General features: G+C 36.4%; 2 protein-coding genes across 3 annotated transcripts; one reads left to right on the top strand and one right to left on the bottom strand.

Annotated features, from left to right (window-relative positions):
* Positions 1 to 13,878: 13,878 nt before the first annotated feature.
* On the top strand, positions 13,879 to 15,401 carry LOC131686721 (protein DPCD-like). 2 transcript variants are annotated; one of them, XM_058970652.1, is made up of 3 exons: positions 13,879 to 13,947; positions 14,043 to 14,524; positions 14,583 to 15,401. In XM_058970652.1, exons 1-3 carry the CDS (start codon positions 13,914 to 13,916, stop codon positions 14,706 to 14,708), a joined length of 642 nt encoding a protein of 213 aa, XP_058826635.1. In that variant the 5' UTR covers positions 13,879 to 13,913; the 3' UTR covers positions 14,709 to 15,401. The 2 variants fall into 2 exon arrangements, with proteins under 2 accessions (XP_058826635.1, XP_058826636.1); XM_058970653.1 differs by lacking the exon at positions 13,879 to 13,947 and having other exon boundaries at positions 13,954 to 14,524.
* A 134-nt stretch (positions 15,402 to 15,535) lies between these two features.
* On the bottom strand, positions 15,536 to 16,425 carry LOC131686722 (small ribosomal subunit protein eS19A-like). The gene is made up of 3 exons (XM_058970654.1): positions 16,357 to 16,425; positions 16,051 to 16,121; positions 15,536 to 15,993 (listed from the first exon to the last, which is right to left on the bottom strand). The coding sequence occupies exons 2-3, from the start codon at positions 16,119 to 16,121 to the stop codon at positions 15,594 to 15,596; spliced, it is 471 nt and encodes a 156-aa protein (XP_058826637.1). The 5' UTR covers positions 16,357 to 16,425; the 3' UTR covers positions 15,536 to 15,593.
* Between the last annotated feature and the right edge of the window lie 450 nt (positions 16,426 to 16,875).

Genomic DNA, 16,875 nt, shown 5'->3' on the forward strand with positions numbered 1-16,875 from the left:
TAAGGACGGTTTGTGGATAACTATGTTGATACAAGACGGGAATCTTTTAAAACAATTCAAACCTTGCAGACGATTGTTTTTACTGCGTACATCCATACGATCTTTCCCCTTTCGCAGCTCACGCCGAATGAGCACACTTTTCATCAAGCTGTTCCTATTTATTGACTTTACAATGCAGATGGAAGGACGTCCTTTTGTTCGATAAATGAAAATATTTTCATCATTCGTTTTGGTGTAGCTTTCGCTTAGTGGTAGAGTTGCCACATTCACTGATTTTCTTGGAAGGATTTGCAAAAACCTTCGGGTTTGTAGATTAGAAAAACATTTTCTGATTCACTGGTAAAAGTACAGAATTACCAAGCGCAAACTTAATACTAGTTAATAAAAGAAACTTTCTAATAAAATTCTTTTTCCATTTTGCCTTCGTCCTAATAAGGACGGTTTGTGGATAACTATGTTGATTCAAGACGGGAATCTTTTAAAACAATTCAAACCTTGCAGACGATTGTTTTTACTGCGTACATCCGTACGATCTTTCCCCTTTCGCAGCTCACACCGAATGAGCACGGTTTTCATCATGGTGTTCCTATTTATTGACTTTACAATGCAGATGGATGGACGTCCTTTTGTTCGATAAATGAAAATATTTTCATCATTCGTTTTGGTGTAGCTTTCGCTTAGTGGTAGAGTTGCCACATTCACTGATTTTCTTGGAAGGATTTGCAAAAACCTTCGGGTTTGTAGATTAGAAAAACATTTTCTGATTCACTGGTAAAAGTACAGAATTACCAAGCGCAAACTTAATACTAGTTAATAAAAGAAACTTTCTAATAAAATTCTTTTTCCATTTTGCCTTCGTCCTAATAAGGACGGTTTGTGGATAACTATGTTGATTCAAGACGGGAATCTTTTAAAACAATTCAAACCTTGCAGACGATTGTTTTTACTGCGTACATCCGTACGATCTTTCCCCTTTCGCAGCTCACACCGAATGAGCACGGTTTTCATCATGGTGTTCCTATTTATTGACTTTACAATGCAGATGGATGGACGTCCTTTTGTTCGATAAATGAAAATATTTTCATCATTCGTTTTGGTGTAGCTTTCGCTTAGTGGTAGAGTTGCCACATTCACTGATTTTCTTGGAAGGATTTGCAAAAACCTTCGGGTTTGTAGATTAGAAAAACATTTTCTGATTCACTGGTAAAAGTACAGAATTACCAAGCGCAAACTTAATACTAGTTAATAAAAGAAACTTTCTAATTAAATTCTTTTTCCATTTTGCCTTCGTCCTAATAAGGACGGTTTGTGGGTAACTATGTTGATACAAGACGGGAATCTTTTAAAACAATTCAAACCTTGCAGACGATTGTTTTTACTGCGTACATCCATACGATCTTTCCCCTTTCGCAGCTCACACCGAATGAGCACGGTTTTCATCATGGTGTTCCTATTTATTGACTTTACAATGCAGATGGAAGGACGTTTGTGGATAACTATGTTGATACAAGACGGGAATCTTTTAAAACAATTCAAACCTTGCAGACGATTGTTTTTACTGCGTACATCCATACGATCTTTCCCCTTTCGCAGCTCAAACCGAATGAGTACGCTTTGCAGCCTTCGATGTTTTGGTGGCATTTTTAGTGGCAGTTACTACCGCCTTTTCAGTGACTGCGTTTCTTAGCCTTTGGCTTTTTGGACTTCTCACCGCCATCACCTCCACCAACGTTTTTCTTCTCTCCGATGATAGCTGATTTGATTGGTCGTCCGATGCAGCTTCTCACGACCACGCACGTCTGTTATGCACTGCGTCTTACACACGTCTGGCTTTGAGAAAAGCTGCGACACCCCTATTTATAGGTTTTATCATTAATGTTGATTTCATTTAAAGTAGTTTTCGAACTATTTAAACAAATTTTATATAGCAAAGAACGTATCGGTAGCAAGCATTGAACGTTTTCCTTCCGATTTATGAAACAAGATTGGCAATCCGTTTTGTAGAAGAAAAGTTAATAAGGTTCAAAATGTACGTAACGCTTTCGCTAATATGCACTACTATCGCTTTCTCGCTCGTTCTCGTGGCGTGCATGAGCCTTTCCTTTCCGTCCGACTTCTAATGGCTTAACCAAAATTAATATCCCGGCTTTCCCCCACCAACTGCTCTCGTCAAGCAACCCAATACGAATAATCATAGGAACAAACACGTAGTGGACCTTTATATAAACTTTTCATTATTTTATTGTTCATTTGCTGCACCATTTTGACGGCTCTGTGCGGGATGGGCTGAAAATTTTCACTTTTCCGAGTCGTTTTCGAAAGATTTTTCAAAACACTATTTTTCCGTTGATAATGAATATCCTACATATTCCAAAATTTAATACAACATTGGTACAAATATTTTCGACAAAATGCCGAAGAAATTGATTAAATCCATTCAGTACAACAAAAGATATAAGCGTTCAAAATCTTACATCATTTTTCTTCCGAAATTTTGAAAAGGGGCCCCTATATTGAAAGGTAAGTCGTTAGTCACGACAAAAAATGCTCCACAAAGTTGTTTGTTTTGACATTCTCAAAATCGGCATTTTGGAGTATTCTCCATACATTGTAATACAGCGCCTTCTGCAAGGGTTATGGAGTATATGTAGGGGAATTATGGTTAAAACCGACACCTTAAGCTTAACAATTTTTCTAAGTTGCCAAAAAACCAATAAAATTATAGTTTTTATGCAGAATTCTTCTTCAGAATATTCTTAACAAGACTTAATTTTTTCAGCGCTTCAAAAAATTAATTTCACTAAAAATTATTGGTTGTAAAACTTGGAAAACAAAGTGACTTCTTGTAGGCACTGCGGGTAAAACCGACACCCTATAGGGGTAAGATCGACACCCCCTTTAATTTATTTTCTCTCCACTTTATTAAAATCTTTATCTTTATTAAAAATGAGATGTATGCGTAAATAATAAAGTGTGAGTATGTATGATGCAAATATGTGCTTTTTATTGCTTCATCATGTAGTGAGAGGAAGAAAGTTCGAAAGCGTAGTACTATAAATGAGAGTATTTTATGCTATAGGATTATTTATTGATGAGTATTTCCAAATAATCCTTGCGCACATCGTTGCAACCTCCAGTGTCATATTATTTCGTAAGAGAAGATTTGCAAGCGTTCTACGTTCTGCTAATTGGATTCATTCACTTATAAGTGACACACACACTTCTTAGTAAAACTATCTTTTTCAGATTTGATTTTTCGGACTCTGATCATCAACGATCTATTGGGGTATACATAAGATCATTGTCTCATTGTGATAAAGTTCGTCTATGACAAACCAAGAGAACACTAGAAATTCGGTTTGATGAGCTTTTTGCAGAAATAGTAACAGCTTCGATAGAATCAGATAAGCAAAAATTCCAATTTTTGATTTTTAAAGAGACTTACAAGAAATAAACACAATAAAAGTATTTCTGTGCATTTCTGTTGATACTATAGTGTTCTAATAGGCTAATTGAAGTGTCACAAAGATCCCCAGTATTTTGAAATGAATCGCAAGTATACACAACCATCTTAACAGCGTGTCGGTTTCACCCCAATCATAGGCTGTTGGTTTTACCCCAACAGCGCACATTTTTTTATAAAAGCGATTAAAAATATTGAATTTCTCAAACTCGTCTTCAATGCACCTAGTTGATTATAGGACAGGCCGATAATAATAGGTACTGAAAAATGTGGTGATTTGAAAAGCTTTTGTTCGGTTAAAACCTTAAAATCTACCAACGAAATTTAACATCCAGACGAGTATGAACGCTGCTGTAGTATGTTTTGTTTATTGTTATGACATTCGGCGTACTAACGTAAATGCAATTTTTCTTCAAATGCTCTAAATAAACGTACTAATAATCAGTGATGTCCCTATCCTCTGTGCAGTAAAGAGAAATTGAAATTGCTCCCCACACTCTACTAAGCGAAACGGGAGCGCTTCTCTTGTTTCATATACACCACCGTATTTGATATGTGTGAGCGCATGCTGATATCAGAGGTAAATTTTCATACACCCAACACTGGAACGATCTAGAGTGTGGAGAAGAGCTCTTGAAATTCTTTGCGGCGCGCTCAGATAATTTCACCACCGCGCGCGCCCCTGTGTCGCTGCGGTGTATTCACTGTCGTGTGATCTGGTTTATTTTCGTCTGACAAGCGGCAGAGCGATTGATTTGATTTGCACTGGTGGTTTATTTGAAGATTATATGATTTTCTACTGAAGATTTGATACAAGTTGCTTGGTAAAGCTTACGAGTTTGTAGAGTGTTGTTACACTACCCTGGGAAACTTGAAGTATTTTACTTATTTTGATTGCGAATTTGGCGACGCCAACAAGTAAAGTTATCCATTACAAGTAATGTCCTGGTATTACACGCGTTATCGATTATTATCATACGTGATAATTGAAGGGTTAGTGCGACAATTCCATTGAAACTAAGCATCTTGCTTGGTCGAGGATTGAACCTATTTTGATTTATGGTTTACTTACAGTGGGTCCAAAAAGTACTTGTTATCTGATTTGACCCTTCATTTGCTTTACACATGTTAAACTGGCTTATTTCTAAAAATACAGCTAGATGATTATGTCTTGGGTCTGCTGTATCTGTAAGCGCAGGTAAAACATATGATTAGTGCTCATGCTAGTTTTATAATCTTGAAGAAAAGTGCACATCATTTTAAGCCCACTACTTACCAACTCAAGTTTAACTAAAGAATCATGTATATGTACGGAGTTAATTAAATTCCGACCACAATAAAATAATTGTTTCTAACGCATACGTTTATAACGTCCATATAAAACCAGATAAATTTCACGAGGATTCACATTGTTATTAAAAATAACGACGCGCCAGTTTAGAAGCGCTTCTATTTGTCCGGTACAGTGCTCTTAAGGGGTTACAGTACTATAGATTTTTCAAAACATTGAATTTTTATTTATTGGTTTAAAATGTGCTTTAGGATTTTGAAAATGATATTCCAAAAAATGAATCGAGAAAACAATAAATAAATATTCAAATTTTCCGCCACGTCTCTTATGTATATCTCGAACAAATGATTTATGATCAGCCCAAAATTTTTACAGTATATTCAAGATTACTTTCGCCAGCGACGTACGTGGGATTTAATTTTTTCATTGCATAATTTTTAATAAGCAATTTTTAACACATTTTCAGCGTTTTTCGACTAAAAAGTGTGCCATTTCGCAAAAAATCAAGACATAGAAAAAATCTTACGTGCGTCGCTTGCTGTCGTTGTAAGGAGTTTAAAAAGCTTTGGTTTTTGGCTCTGGATCAAAAGTTACGGGACATAGTACTACTGAAGGTAATGAACAAAAAAATAAACGAAATAGACGCAAATGCATTGATAAAACCCATAGAGATGAATGAACTAGAACTTGCTATAAAATCAGCATCAAAAAAAGTTCTCCAGGGCCCGATAGTATAAGTTACGAATTCTATCTTAAATTCTTCGATTTAATCAAGAATGAATTGCTAAATTTATTTAATGGATATTTGATAAGTGGGGAGTACCCACCAGCATTGTTCACTTCTGGCATTATCACGTTAATACCTAAGAAGGTTTGATTTATTGAACAAACGACCAATCAGTATGTTACATACCGATTAAAAAATCTTCACAAAAATTTTATGGAATCGTCTTCAACCGATTTTATCTAAGATAGTTGGATTTGGACAATCTGTTTGTATTTCAGACAGTTCGTGCATCAATAATTTGCTACTACTGCGATATGTTATTATCACAGCAAACCAAAACCGAAAGTTCAAAGGAGCAGTACTTAGTTTGGATCTGAAAAAGGCATTTGACATGATTTTTTGTGACGATTTTAAATAAATTTCAATTCCCGCAGTTATTCATCAGCTGTATTTATAAACTATACCAAAGTGCAACATCAAGAATTCTATACAACGGCTTTTTAACATCTCCGTTTGCAATTTCTTGCTCAGTGCGCCAAGGTTGTCCGTTGAGCATGGCCTTATTTACACTGTACATCGAACCACTCTTAAGATTTATTGATCAAGATATCAGTGGTGTATTCATAGATCAGCAATTCATAAAAATTATAGCATACCCGGATGATATCAATGTTTTCCTTAGAAATAATCATGAATTTAATGTAAATCAAACTAAACTTGAAAGAGTCTTATTTTCTTATATTAAACAATTGTGCAATTGGACCACAATTGTTTAAGGAAAGTGACGAAATTAAAATACTAGGTGTTAAATTTCAACAAAATTATGAAAAAATAGTCGAACAAAATTATACCGAAATTATTCAGACTATCCAAACAAATTTAATTTTCCAGCAATACAGAAAACTGAATCTATTTCAAAAGGTATGGATCTTGAATACACTCATCCTTTCAAAATTATGGTACATAGTTCAAATCATTCCACCAGAAAATAAACACATGGCTTCACTAAGGAAAATTTGCGGAAATTGTTTATGGAAGGGATGTTTCTATAAAGTTGATCGTCAAGAATTATACCTCCCAGTGCCAAAAGGTGGCCTAGTTCTGGTTGATATTGAAAACAAATGTAAATCGCTTTTTATCCAAAATATTGTTTTTTCGCGAATGAATTCCACAGTAGATATAGACTTATTCATGTTGGCACAACAGATTACAGAGCAATACAAATATAACCAGAAATGCGCGTGAATGGTTAAAGATAGTCGAAGAATGTAAGATTAATGATAAATTAGAAACAAGCAAACAAATATACTATCATTTACTTGATAAAAAAATATTACCACCAAAAAGCAAATCGTCAATCCAAATTGACTGTGGGAAACATTATTGGAAAATAACAATAGCAATTTTCTATCGTCACCAGGAAAATGTATTTTTTTCATGATACTCAGAGATATTATTCCACACAAATCTAAAATGTATAAACATGGCATTATAGGTTTAGATTCGCCCTACTGCGAATTCTGTGGTTTGTAGATACCATTAAACACCGTTTAAAAGAATGCGTTGCCTCGTCGGTGATATGGAAATGGTTGAATAACACAATACGAAAAAAATTGAAAATCATTATCGATGATACAGAAACTATAATATCGACAAGTATAGCAAAGAATAATTTTAAATACAAAGCAGCATTGTGGTTGACAGTTGAAACGATGGCATACTGTGTGAGAAATTACGGAAATGGAAATTTGAACGAGTTACATAATAAAATACGCGAAGTTCGATGGAGCAAAAAGTTTCTTTTTGAAAAACATTTCAAGCATTTCTTGATATTATTATATATTAGTTAATAGTAGAGTATAAGGGTGCAAGATTGGTTGTGAAAACTGATTATATACTGAGCAGAATTCTATGTACTAAATAGTTTTTGTGATAATAAAGCTTTTAAAAAAATGCGGCTCCTATGGGACATGCAACTATAAATACATTAGCTCAACTATACGTGCAAGGAACTAAAAATTCAAAGCATTTTTTTTCAACTGTTTTTTGAGCAAATTTCCAAGATTGCAATTGGAACTTTTCATTGTTCCTAGTCCTTTTTGATAAAACACCTCATTCAAGAAAGTTATAATGAGGAATAATTTGTCACACAAAAATCGCTTGTTTAAATTTGAGGAAACACCTTACTTGTTACTTGAAAATACGAAAATTTCATAAAGATTGACAGAGATTCCTACAGATACTACCTAACTAATACTTTGTTTTGCTGTTGATATTACGTGCAATGCGTCCATGCATTATAATTACGGTCTAAAATATTAACTGACGCAAAAATCTAGAATACGTATATCATAATAAACATTGTTCCTGCTGACCCATTTTATAACACCCTTTTATGAAACATGTGATTCTTGCTCATTTTAAATAGGCGTGAACACTAGTTTTCTTGAACCCGAAACTGGGCCATTCATTTGCTCATTAACGCGCAGAAACCCCTTCCCGCCTCCCATGCTCTTGAAACTTTCACCTGCTGTTAAAACGATGTCCACGCAAAATAATACACAAATGAACAAATGGTGTACGCTCAATTGTGATGTTGTCTGTAAATTAATTATCGCCACAAGCGTATACCTAATTTTACTGAATATGTGGACGAAATCTAAAATTTCGTTTTAAACTTGTAGGATTAAGTTAGGTTTGCATATCGGATGCCTCTGATCATTATAAAACTCTCTATACGACGATACGTAAAAAGTATTCCAAGCTTGCTCCGAGGACCGAGTACTTTTAGTTTTGCAGGTAGTGTAACAATACTCTATAAGCTTGTAAGCTTTACCAAGCAACTTGCATCAAATCTTCAGTAGAAAATCATATGAGCTTGAAATAAGCCACCAGTGCAAATCAAATCAATCGCTCTGCCGCTTGCCAGACGAAAACAAATCAGATCACACGCCAGTGAATACACCGCAGCGACACAGGGGCGCACGGTGGTGAATTTATCTGAGCGCGCCACAGAGAATTTCAAGAGCAAGAGAGCACGGTTATCTCGCATCCAACTACCCCAACGCCAGCGCACACTTGAAATCGGTCTATACAGCTCCGAAAGAAAGAACGTTCTGTTTTTTTCTGTGGTGTGTGATATTGTATCCTCTGTGTAGGCATCACACTTGCGCGCTAGTGCATCACTAGGGTGAAATGCCATCACTGCTAATAATAATGTATCATTATGAAATGAATAAAAATTTGATTTCTAGGAAATGTTGTGGGGTGTCGGTTTTACCCACAGTGTCGGTTTTTCCCACAATTCCCCTACCTTCGAAACATATGTCAAAAATGCGAAGAGAAACAACTTTGCAGAAGAAGCTTTTTACTAGGATGTCTTTTAGCAAAAGGTAGAAATCATCTAGATAAGTTTTCACTTATCTAGATCCAAACCAAATTTGTCAAAATGATTCTCTCTTCTACCCAAGATACCTTTCCAAGGCACCAAATCTCCAAAAAAAAACCCGAGCGCTAGAAGTTTTGATCATCTTGGAAATAGTATCCTGCCCACTGTACATCGCTCTTCAGTTTTCGGAGGAACAAGACTCCATCTGCCGTATCATTATAGCCCGTTCTCGCTGTAATGGCAGCTTGCTAAGTCTATCCAAAACGTAACCGACAATCATGGCACGCAATGAAGGGTAACATCTCTTTTGTTGAAGAGCTTCCTTTACTTTCGAATTCATAGTGTTATTTGTCACGAAAACACTGGTTTTCTTGCCACAGGAACAGATCCCTTGCCAAGACAGTTTTCGCGAACCTATCCGCGAAGCCACGGAATTTGTTTGAAATCGGGTATCGCATAGGTTCATTTTCACTCAAATTCTCGCCACTAGTTATTGGTCGAGGCTTCGAATGGATTGTTTACTTATTCGATAATATTTGAAACGTTATCGAAAAAAGAATTCGCAGCAGGGTACAGCTCTTAGTATTCTTTTTTAAGCCAAAACTATAACCACTTTGCTACGAATATATTTTAAAAAATCTCAAAATTTTATCAAGACCGGTGCACAACTTGAGCTGCAGCTATTTACATCCTCTAACCCACTCTAGGCGGAAGTACTCTGTGGTATATACTATGACTTGTATAAATTACGCAAAAAATTTCGAAAGTAACGCAGAAAGCCGGAAATATGATAGTCTATTTCAGGCAGAGCCTTTATTATGGTGCACCTAAGAGACCTAATCGTATATTGGGAAGATGTATAAGTCCCGCGTGCATTTTGTGCTAAGTACTTCATACATTGTTCGCTAGTCGAATGAGAAGCATGTGGACGCACAGTAAGATGATACAGTAAGAAGAAGGTAATCCGAAATTTCGTCGTCCATATATTGTTGCACTGTATTATGACGGATCGCTTTTTAGAACGAATGGTTTGCGTTCTCAATAAGGACAAATCAAAATCAAACGGATTGTCAGATTCGATCCAAATTACATTCGTTAGTACAATTGTCGAAAATGCTTTGTGTAATATTTCAAAATAACTCTGAAAGCAAGGAATATTTTCATTTAAAGACACGATTTGTTCAGCCTAATAATAAAAGGTGTAAGTAGACAATACACGAGAAGTTTCCTATAATATTTAAATAAAACCCACTGTAAGTTTTGGAGATACAAAGGTAATGTTTAGTTGGTTTGAGAATCCTGCAATATGAATGACAATACATTGAAGAAAAATCAATTGAGTTTGTAATGTAATGTAAGAACAGTGGAGAAATCCGAAAACAGGAATGCAAAAAGCCAACACTCAAGAGTTGGAAGTGAAACTTTTATTATATAAACACTTGTGTGTAAGTCAACTAATCTATGCTACACATTGTGATCCAAGAATCTCACGCTATTATGCGGTATTTTTTTGTTCTACTGTACAATATCAAATTTGATGACTATCCCATAGAAAGCTTATTTTCGAAATAAAGTGAACTCAGTTAAACAATAACATCACACATACACCTACAATTATATTATACACAAATCAAGCTTTACGTTTCCCTAAAGCTCTCGTCCTTTGAATTCATGTGCTATAAAGACTAGTAAGGGACCATCCATAAATGACGTATCATTATACGGGGGAGGGGGGAGTTTTATATTTTGTGATGATGTGTGACGACAGGGAGGTAGCATGTCATGCTACGTAGCTTTTTTAAAGGGAAATAGGGGTTGACCTAATGTCACGACAATCTTACCCGTTTCATCTAACTAACATCGTTCTTTATTTTTTAATTTTTTTTCGGGGTCAAGGGCGGGGGAGGGTTACCGTCAAGCTACGTAATTACCAGGGGGTATTTAGAGATTTGAGACGGAATACTACGATGGGTGAGGGAGGTGTTAAAATCAACCAAAAAATGCTACGTCATTTATGGTTGGCCCTAAGGAGAGTATTCTGTTACCATACCACCCACATGAAGTAAACATTTGGCCCACTAACAATAACCAGTTACCGTAAAAAGTATTGCGTTCGTGTTTCACAATGGTACTGAAATGATTCTTTTTTTGTCATTTCACACATGTATGATATTCAACTGCACATTGCACTTTAAATAAAAAACTTTCTTCGGCTTTTTCCACCAAATAATTCAACCTCACTTCCGTATCCTTATCCACTGCTTTTCCACAGCATTTTCTTTTAAAACGCAATTCGCTCTCTTGATGATTTTGTTTGCTCACGTCTACCAATATAGACGCAATTTCGAGTTCGAGGAGTTCCTGATAAAGCTCACTCGCAGGTTCTCACCGAACCGGTCTAAATAGAGCTTTCGAGTTAGAGCGTGGCCAGTGTGGCTAGGAGAAATATGTTGTTCATATCCATACGTGCAGAAAATTTATAAATTCACGATAGATATAAATTGGATTTCTGCTCGTTTGGATACGTCATTCGTCTTGTCCAAACTCTACCTGATGTGCACCAATGTAACGTGATGTCAGGAGTAGGCTGTAGCTTCAAAATGACACATTTTGTACGTATCTAACATCTAGGCTCGATCCAGAACTTTGGATTACTTTACCTCCCCAAAAAGAGAATGTATACCTACACTCAAAAAAAATTAAACGTTATGCCTATTGATTTTACACATAGATTTTTGCAATTAGCGGAGGCAGATAGACACTATTTTCTGGAACATAAACCTAATGTGTGTATTCACAAGACATAATAATCTTACATTCACATTTCATAACTATAAGGTGCATAAAATCCAATTCTATAACAATACGCACATATAATTTATGTGTGCGCATACATAGTTTATACAGTTGACACATAGAAGGTATGTGCACGCGCGATAACATTACCATTTCTTCTTCATATGGATTTTAAGTGGTTTGAAGCAAATAGAATTAACGTTTGGATTTTTATCAGTGTAGGTAACTAACAAGCATTAGTGCATGCAGTAAAATAGCATATTATTTGCATATCAGATGCTTCTTGCAGTATATTAGCATTCTTTATGCATAGCTGTTCTTTATCAGCATTAAAAAACTGTTTAAAAACTTCTTGCCAGTAAGCAACATTCTGAATGCACACAGCAGTAATGTAACCGTATATTTTTAAAGCAACTTTTAAATAGCGTTTAAAACGTTTTAAATACTTATCAGGAAGCCAGAGGTAAGACAAATTTTGCACGCTTATTGGTTGCCCGGGGTAGGGTAAGCTGTTTTGCATATCTCGTGTACTAATCGTTGGCAATGCTTGTAAGAGGTATTGGTCATTGTTGTTTAATTGTGATAATCGTCCGGTTCAGGTGATCTTGGCTACGTCACTCTGCGTGGTGTGGTTACTTAGTTCCCAGAGTGACCATACCGTACCGCTTATCGCTACTGCTCTAACGATTTTGACTTGCGTACTATTACAGTCGTGATTCGCTAGTTGGACACTTTTTAACTGGACCGCTTTTTAGTTGGACCCTCAGCTAGTTGGACCATTGTCCAACTAAAAAGCATCTGAACGTCAAAATCTCATGTCAAATTGACTTTGACAATCTATCTAACAATCTTTTAAACTACTAATGTCTTCTATGAAGAGTTTTTGACATTTGTCGGCCGGATCAACTAGCAGATTAAATTCGTTAGTCGAACATAGGCGGTGGTCCAACCAACGAATCACGACTGTATTTTCTTATTTTCACTGAAAATATGGAATTCTAGAGCTTTTATTCAAAACGACATATATACAATGAGTGAATCTCTTTGTCTACTTTCTCTTTCGATTTTTACCGCGTTTATAACGTAATAACACTTTTCACTTTTTACAGCACAGATCGAAAGACGGTGGTTTTGACTAGAAAAACTCTAGAAAGAGAACTGCGGAGACTCCATTTTGGATCGTTTGGATACGGGTTTAGCTGTCAAAAAACGAATCCAATCGAACATTGCCTATCCTTATAACATTGGATGTGTTGCTATACAATGCGGGGGCATACGTTGCCAAAAATGCTGTTTTTCTCTCCGCAGTTCTCTTACTATGAGTTTTTCTAGTTTTGACCAGCATATTATGAAAAATGTTGAGGGGTAAATGTTAAAGCTACCGAATTATTAACAGAAGAGAAAATAAACAATGAGAGTCGCTCACTGTAGATGTCTTTTTGAAAAAAGCCTCGAGAATTATTGTTGTATTTGGCACAACTACCATTAATTTATTTATTTTCGTACTGAAATAGAAAAAAAATCAATCAAGCCATGCTGTTTCTGAGTGATAAGGATCATATGGTCGGTGATAAGTCAGACCGGACTAAGCTACATTAGGTTGATTTCGAGAAAAACGAGCTCAAACGTTTACGTTGTAATATAAAACTTTTTTTTTGATTAATGTTTTTGTAAGATATTCCAAATCTAGCAAAAGCCGAATGTAGCTAAGGAAATTCTTTATCTCACTTTTTGAGATTTTGCGACTTAGCCAGGTCTGATTTATGTTGACTTTTAGTCCAACTAATAAATATCGAGTTCTGAGTCAGTCAACCATCTTCTCTCGTAATTTAATAAAGTCAGATCGTATTTAAATAGAAACTGCATCACTCTACTGATATCATATTTGTATTTAACATTTCCTGCTTGTAAAATTCTAGAATAAATAAGGGTAATTGGGTACCATGAAAACTAGCATGAAAAACACTGTTCCCCCCAAAATTATGAAAAAGAAAATTTGACCCTTTCAGCAAAATTATTGGACTTGACCAGTGCCAAAACTTTACGAAAAAAAATCATCCTTCTATCTAATCAACGCGAAATATGTATGCTATCCAACACCATATTTCATTGTTGGATGATAATGACGGAGCTCAAATGTAACTACAAAACTATGCAGAATGGCAACAGTGATGAAAGTTCGACCTGCCGACGTGCGTGGCGTGCCGGGTCTCTCTCTCACGCCCTCGAAAGCACTCTCTTCCACAGGATGTTTGTTTTGGTTACTTTCTTGCCGCGAAACGGTAGGCGAAAATCGCCATGGAAACTGTAATATTTTGTTAAGAACCTTGTAGAATATTATTCAAACAATTAAACATGTCGTACGTTGCGTGGCTAGCTAAAATCCGCAGTGCGGACAAATCGTCCGCCATCCAGGGCACGGTCCGGAAGGTGCATTACAGTTTCGCCGATGGAACGGAAATGGTTGAGGAATACAGCACAGAAACGGGAGTGATTCTTCGCCGAGCATGGAAGCTACGCAGTGATTTGCTCCAGAAGGACGACTGGGAAATTGAGCTGGGCGAGCCGATGCCAAAGACACTCCAGAAAAACGCTATGCTGCTATCGGAAGCGTCAACGGAGCCATTCCTCTCGAAAAGGATCACCCGGAATGCTATCGAGTGGCGGATCAGAAACCTGCCATATCCATTGTGCACCTACACAATAACCTGCGACGGGGAAGCCCGGACAATTACCGTGCGGACATCCAATAAAAAATACTTCAAGAAAATTGTGATACCAGAGTTCCAGAGATGCAACTTCCCACCAACGCAGGAAGACTTGACGGTTCGGCATCAGAACCAAACGTTAATTATATCCGTAAGTTAGATAAAACTTATAATCTGCATTAATTTACCTGATGTTCTGTACTTTTTAGTATAAAAAACCACCCATTCTAATAGAAATGGAGAAAGCTGTTCTAGTTGAGCTGCAAAACGTGGAGACCATTGAATATGACAACATCAAATGTGAAGATTTGCTCAAAGGGCTGATTGGTCAGTAAATTTACATTAAGCAAAACGTATGAATATATTTTCATACCTATCCGATTTTCCTATCTATATCATGATACGAAATCGAATGTATTTTATGTGGTTTTTGATGCAAAACTGAGTCAAGTTCTAACACCAACTGCTGTCAACCTGTATTGACTGATTTTGATTAGGATTGGCTAACTCAGTTTCAGAATCAAGTAACTTAATACGCATTCTGTGTTACGACGGGTTTATAGCACAATTGGTCGGTATTAAGTCAAACCGGACCAAGTGACGTATTAATTTTAAGAAAAACGGGTTCATAGTTTGAACCCCAGCATCCTTTACGTTATAATTCAAAATGTATTTTTGCCACAATAATTATTGCTTATTGTAACATATTTCAAATCTGGTAAAAATCAAATGCGACTGAAGAAATGCTTTATCCAGCGTTATCATAATCTCATTTTTTAAAATTTTGCGACTTAGACCGGTCTGACTTAATACCGACGAAATTTAATGTGATTGAATCAATTTGTATACTATCTAAATGGAAGTCACACAGTTTTAAAGAGTCTACAAATACTTATTAGTTGAATATGTTCTGTAGAATCTACTGCCGACAAGTTATGAAGGAAGTGCGTACTATACGCAAGACATCGTTATTTTGACTTCCAAGAGAACCAAGGCGTAATCAATTGAACTACGTTAATTACATTTTTTACTGCAAAAATACACATTTCAAAGTAAAATTCCGAATTTGGTTCTGCACATTAATCACTTATGTGATAGACTAGGGGCAAATCTTTTCTGGTATTTCCTAAGATATTATGTACTTGAAATAAAACAATAAACATGCAGTTTACACCATTAACTTATATTCTCATCCGCTCGAAAGTTCAAACAAGCAATCCTTATGCCAGCACAATTGTGGCGGCTTCCTTCTTCAGAGCTGCCCGTTGCTTGCTAATGATCTGGGCAGCAATACGATCCAAATCCCGCTGGCCCTGGCTGGTAAGCTTACGACCTCCCTCGGGGTGTTTTTCGATCAATTTGATCTGTTCAAGAGACTGAACAGCCTTTCGCGTGGCACTACCGTCAGCACGGCAGAAGTGCGACGGACGAACACCGTTACGCTGGCGACCTCCATAGATGCGGGTAATCGAACCAACACCCGAAGGGCTCTGGTGGTACAGACGTCTCAAAATAGAAGCACACCGTACGTAGAACCAGTCCGGATCGGTTGGGGCTAACTCCTTGTACTTTGCTGTTTTGATCAGATCAATATAATCTGGCACCTTTAGTTTGCCGGACCTGAAATTGAACAGGAATCGTATTAAAAACGTATTACACTATTACAAACCAACTCACTTCTTCAAGAAGAGGGCAACGCCCTGGACAACTTTATCCTGATCGACGTCCTTAACGGTGATTCCTGGCATCTAAAACCGAAACAAAAACCAATTAGCTTTGTGTACAATCCAATGACACTTAACCTGGCTATTCAATATATTTGGACGGAATATAACTAGAAATATTTCAACCAATTATTCATATTTTGATCTAACCATAGAATATACATTATGAACCAGCTTGAGCTAACTGAATATCCTTAATTATTAGGGTTTTAACAAGATATTTATTAAATATTATTTTCAAAAAACGCGAATCCCGTACCTTCACTTGTATATGCAACCGGAAAAAGAGAAGGAAAAAATTCAATATGGCGCAATCTTGACATTTAGCAAAAGCGGCGCTGCAAGGTTTTGACATTCACGCATCCGCTATGATCACGTGTGAACCAAGGTTTACACAAAGAGAATAGAGAAAGAGACGAAGAGTGAAAATCAGTCAAAACGACAACACTCCCTTTATGATGATTTTAACACTAGAATTTTGGCAACCGCTTCCACAGGCAGCACTTTAAATGACTCCTATTATATTTTGAAAACAAACCGTACGTCGATCGTTGGATTTGTTTATCAAAAGATGTGTATTTCGAAACAAAGAGATGAAATAATTCTAAAGCTTGTTTTTACTCATACATATACTCTAGAATGCACCTTACAATCACGATTGAACTAAATTCTGACGAAAACTCAAATTTCTTTTTTGATAGATGTACAATACTTATCTCCTCTAACTCAGGCATGAGTAATGTTTATTTATATGGTTTTCGTTTGAAGCGAAACTGAG

Source organism: Topomyia yanbarensis, chromosome 3, assembly GCF_030247195.1.
Source record: "Topomyia yanbarensis strain Yona2022 chromosome 3, ASM3024719v1, whole genome shotgun sequence".
NCBI lineage: Eukaryota > Metazoa > Arthropoda > Insecta > Diptera > Culicidae > Topomyia > Topomyia yanbarensis.

Coding starts and splice junctions, on each gene's coding strand:
- LOC131686721 (XM_058970652.1), top strand. CDS start 13,914: ATGTTTGTTTTGGTTACTTTCTTGCCGCGAAACG. Junction 13,948..14,042: donor TACTTTCTTGCCGCGAAACG/GTAGGCGAAAAT, acceptor TTGCGTGGCTAG/CTAAAATCCGCAGTGCGGAC. Junction 14,525..14,582: donor ACCAAACGTTAATTATATCC/GTAAGTTAGATA, acceptor TGTACTTTTTAG/TATAAAAAACCACCCATTCT.
- LOC131686722 (XM_058970654.1), bottom strand. CDS start 16,121: ATGCCAGGAATCACCGTTAAGGACGTCGATCAGGATAAAGTTGTCCAG. Junction 15,994..16,050: donor GTTGCCCTCTTCTTGAAGAA/GTGAGTTGGTTT, acceptor GTTCAATTTCAG/GTCCGGCAAACTAAAGGTGC.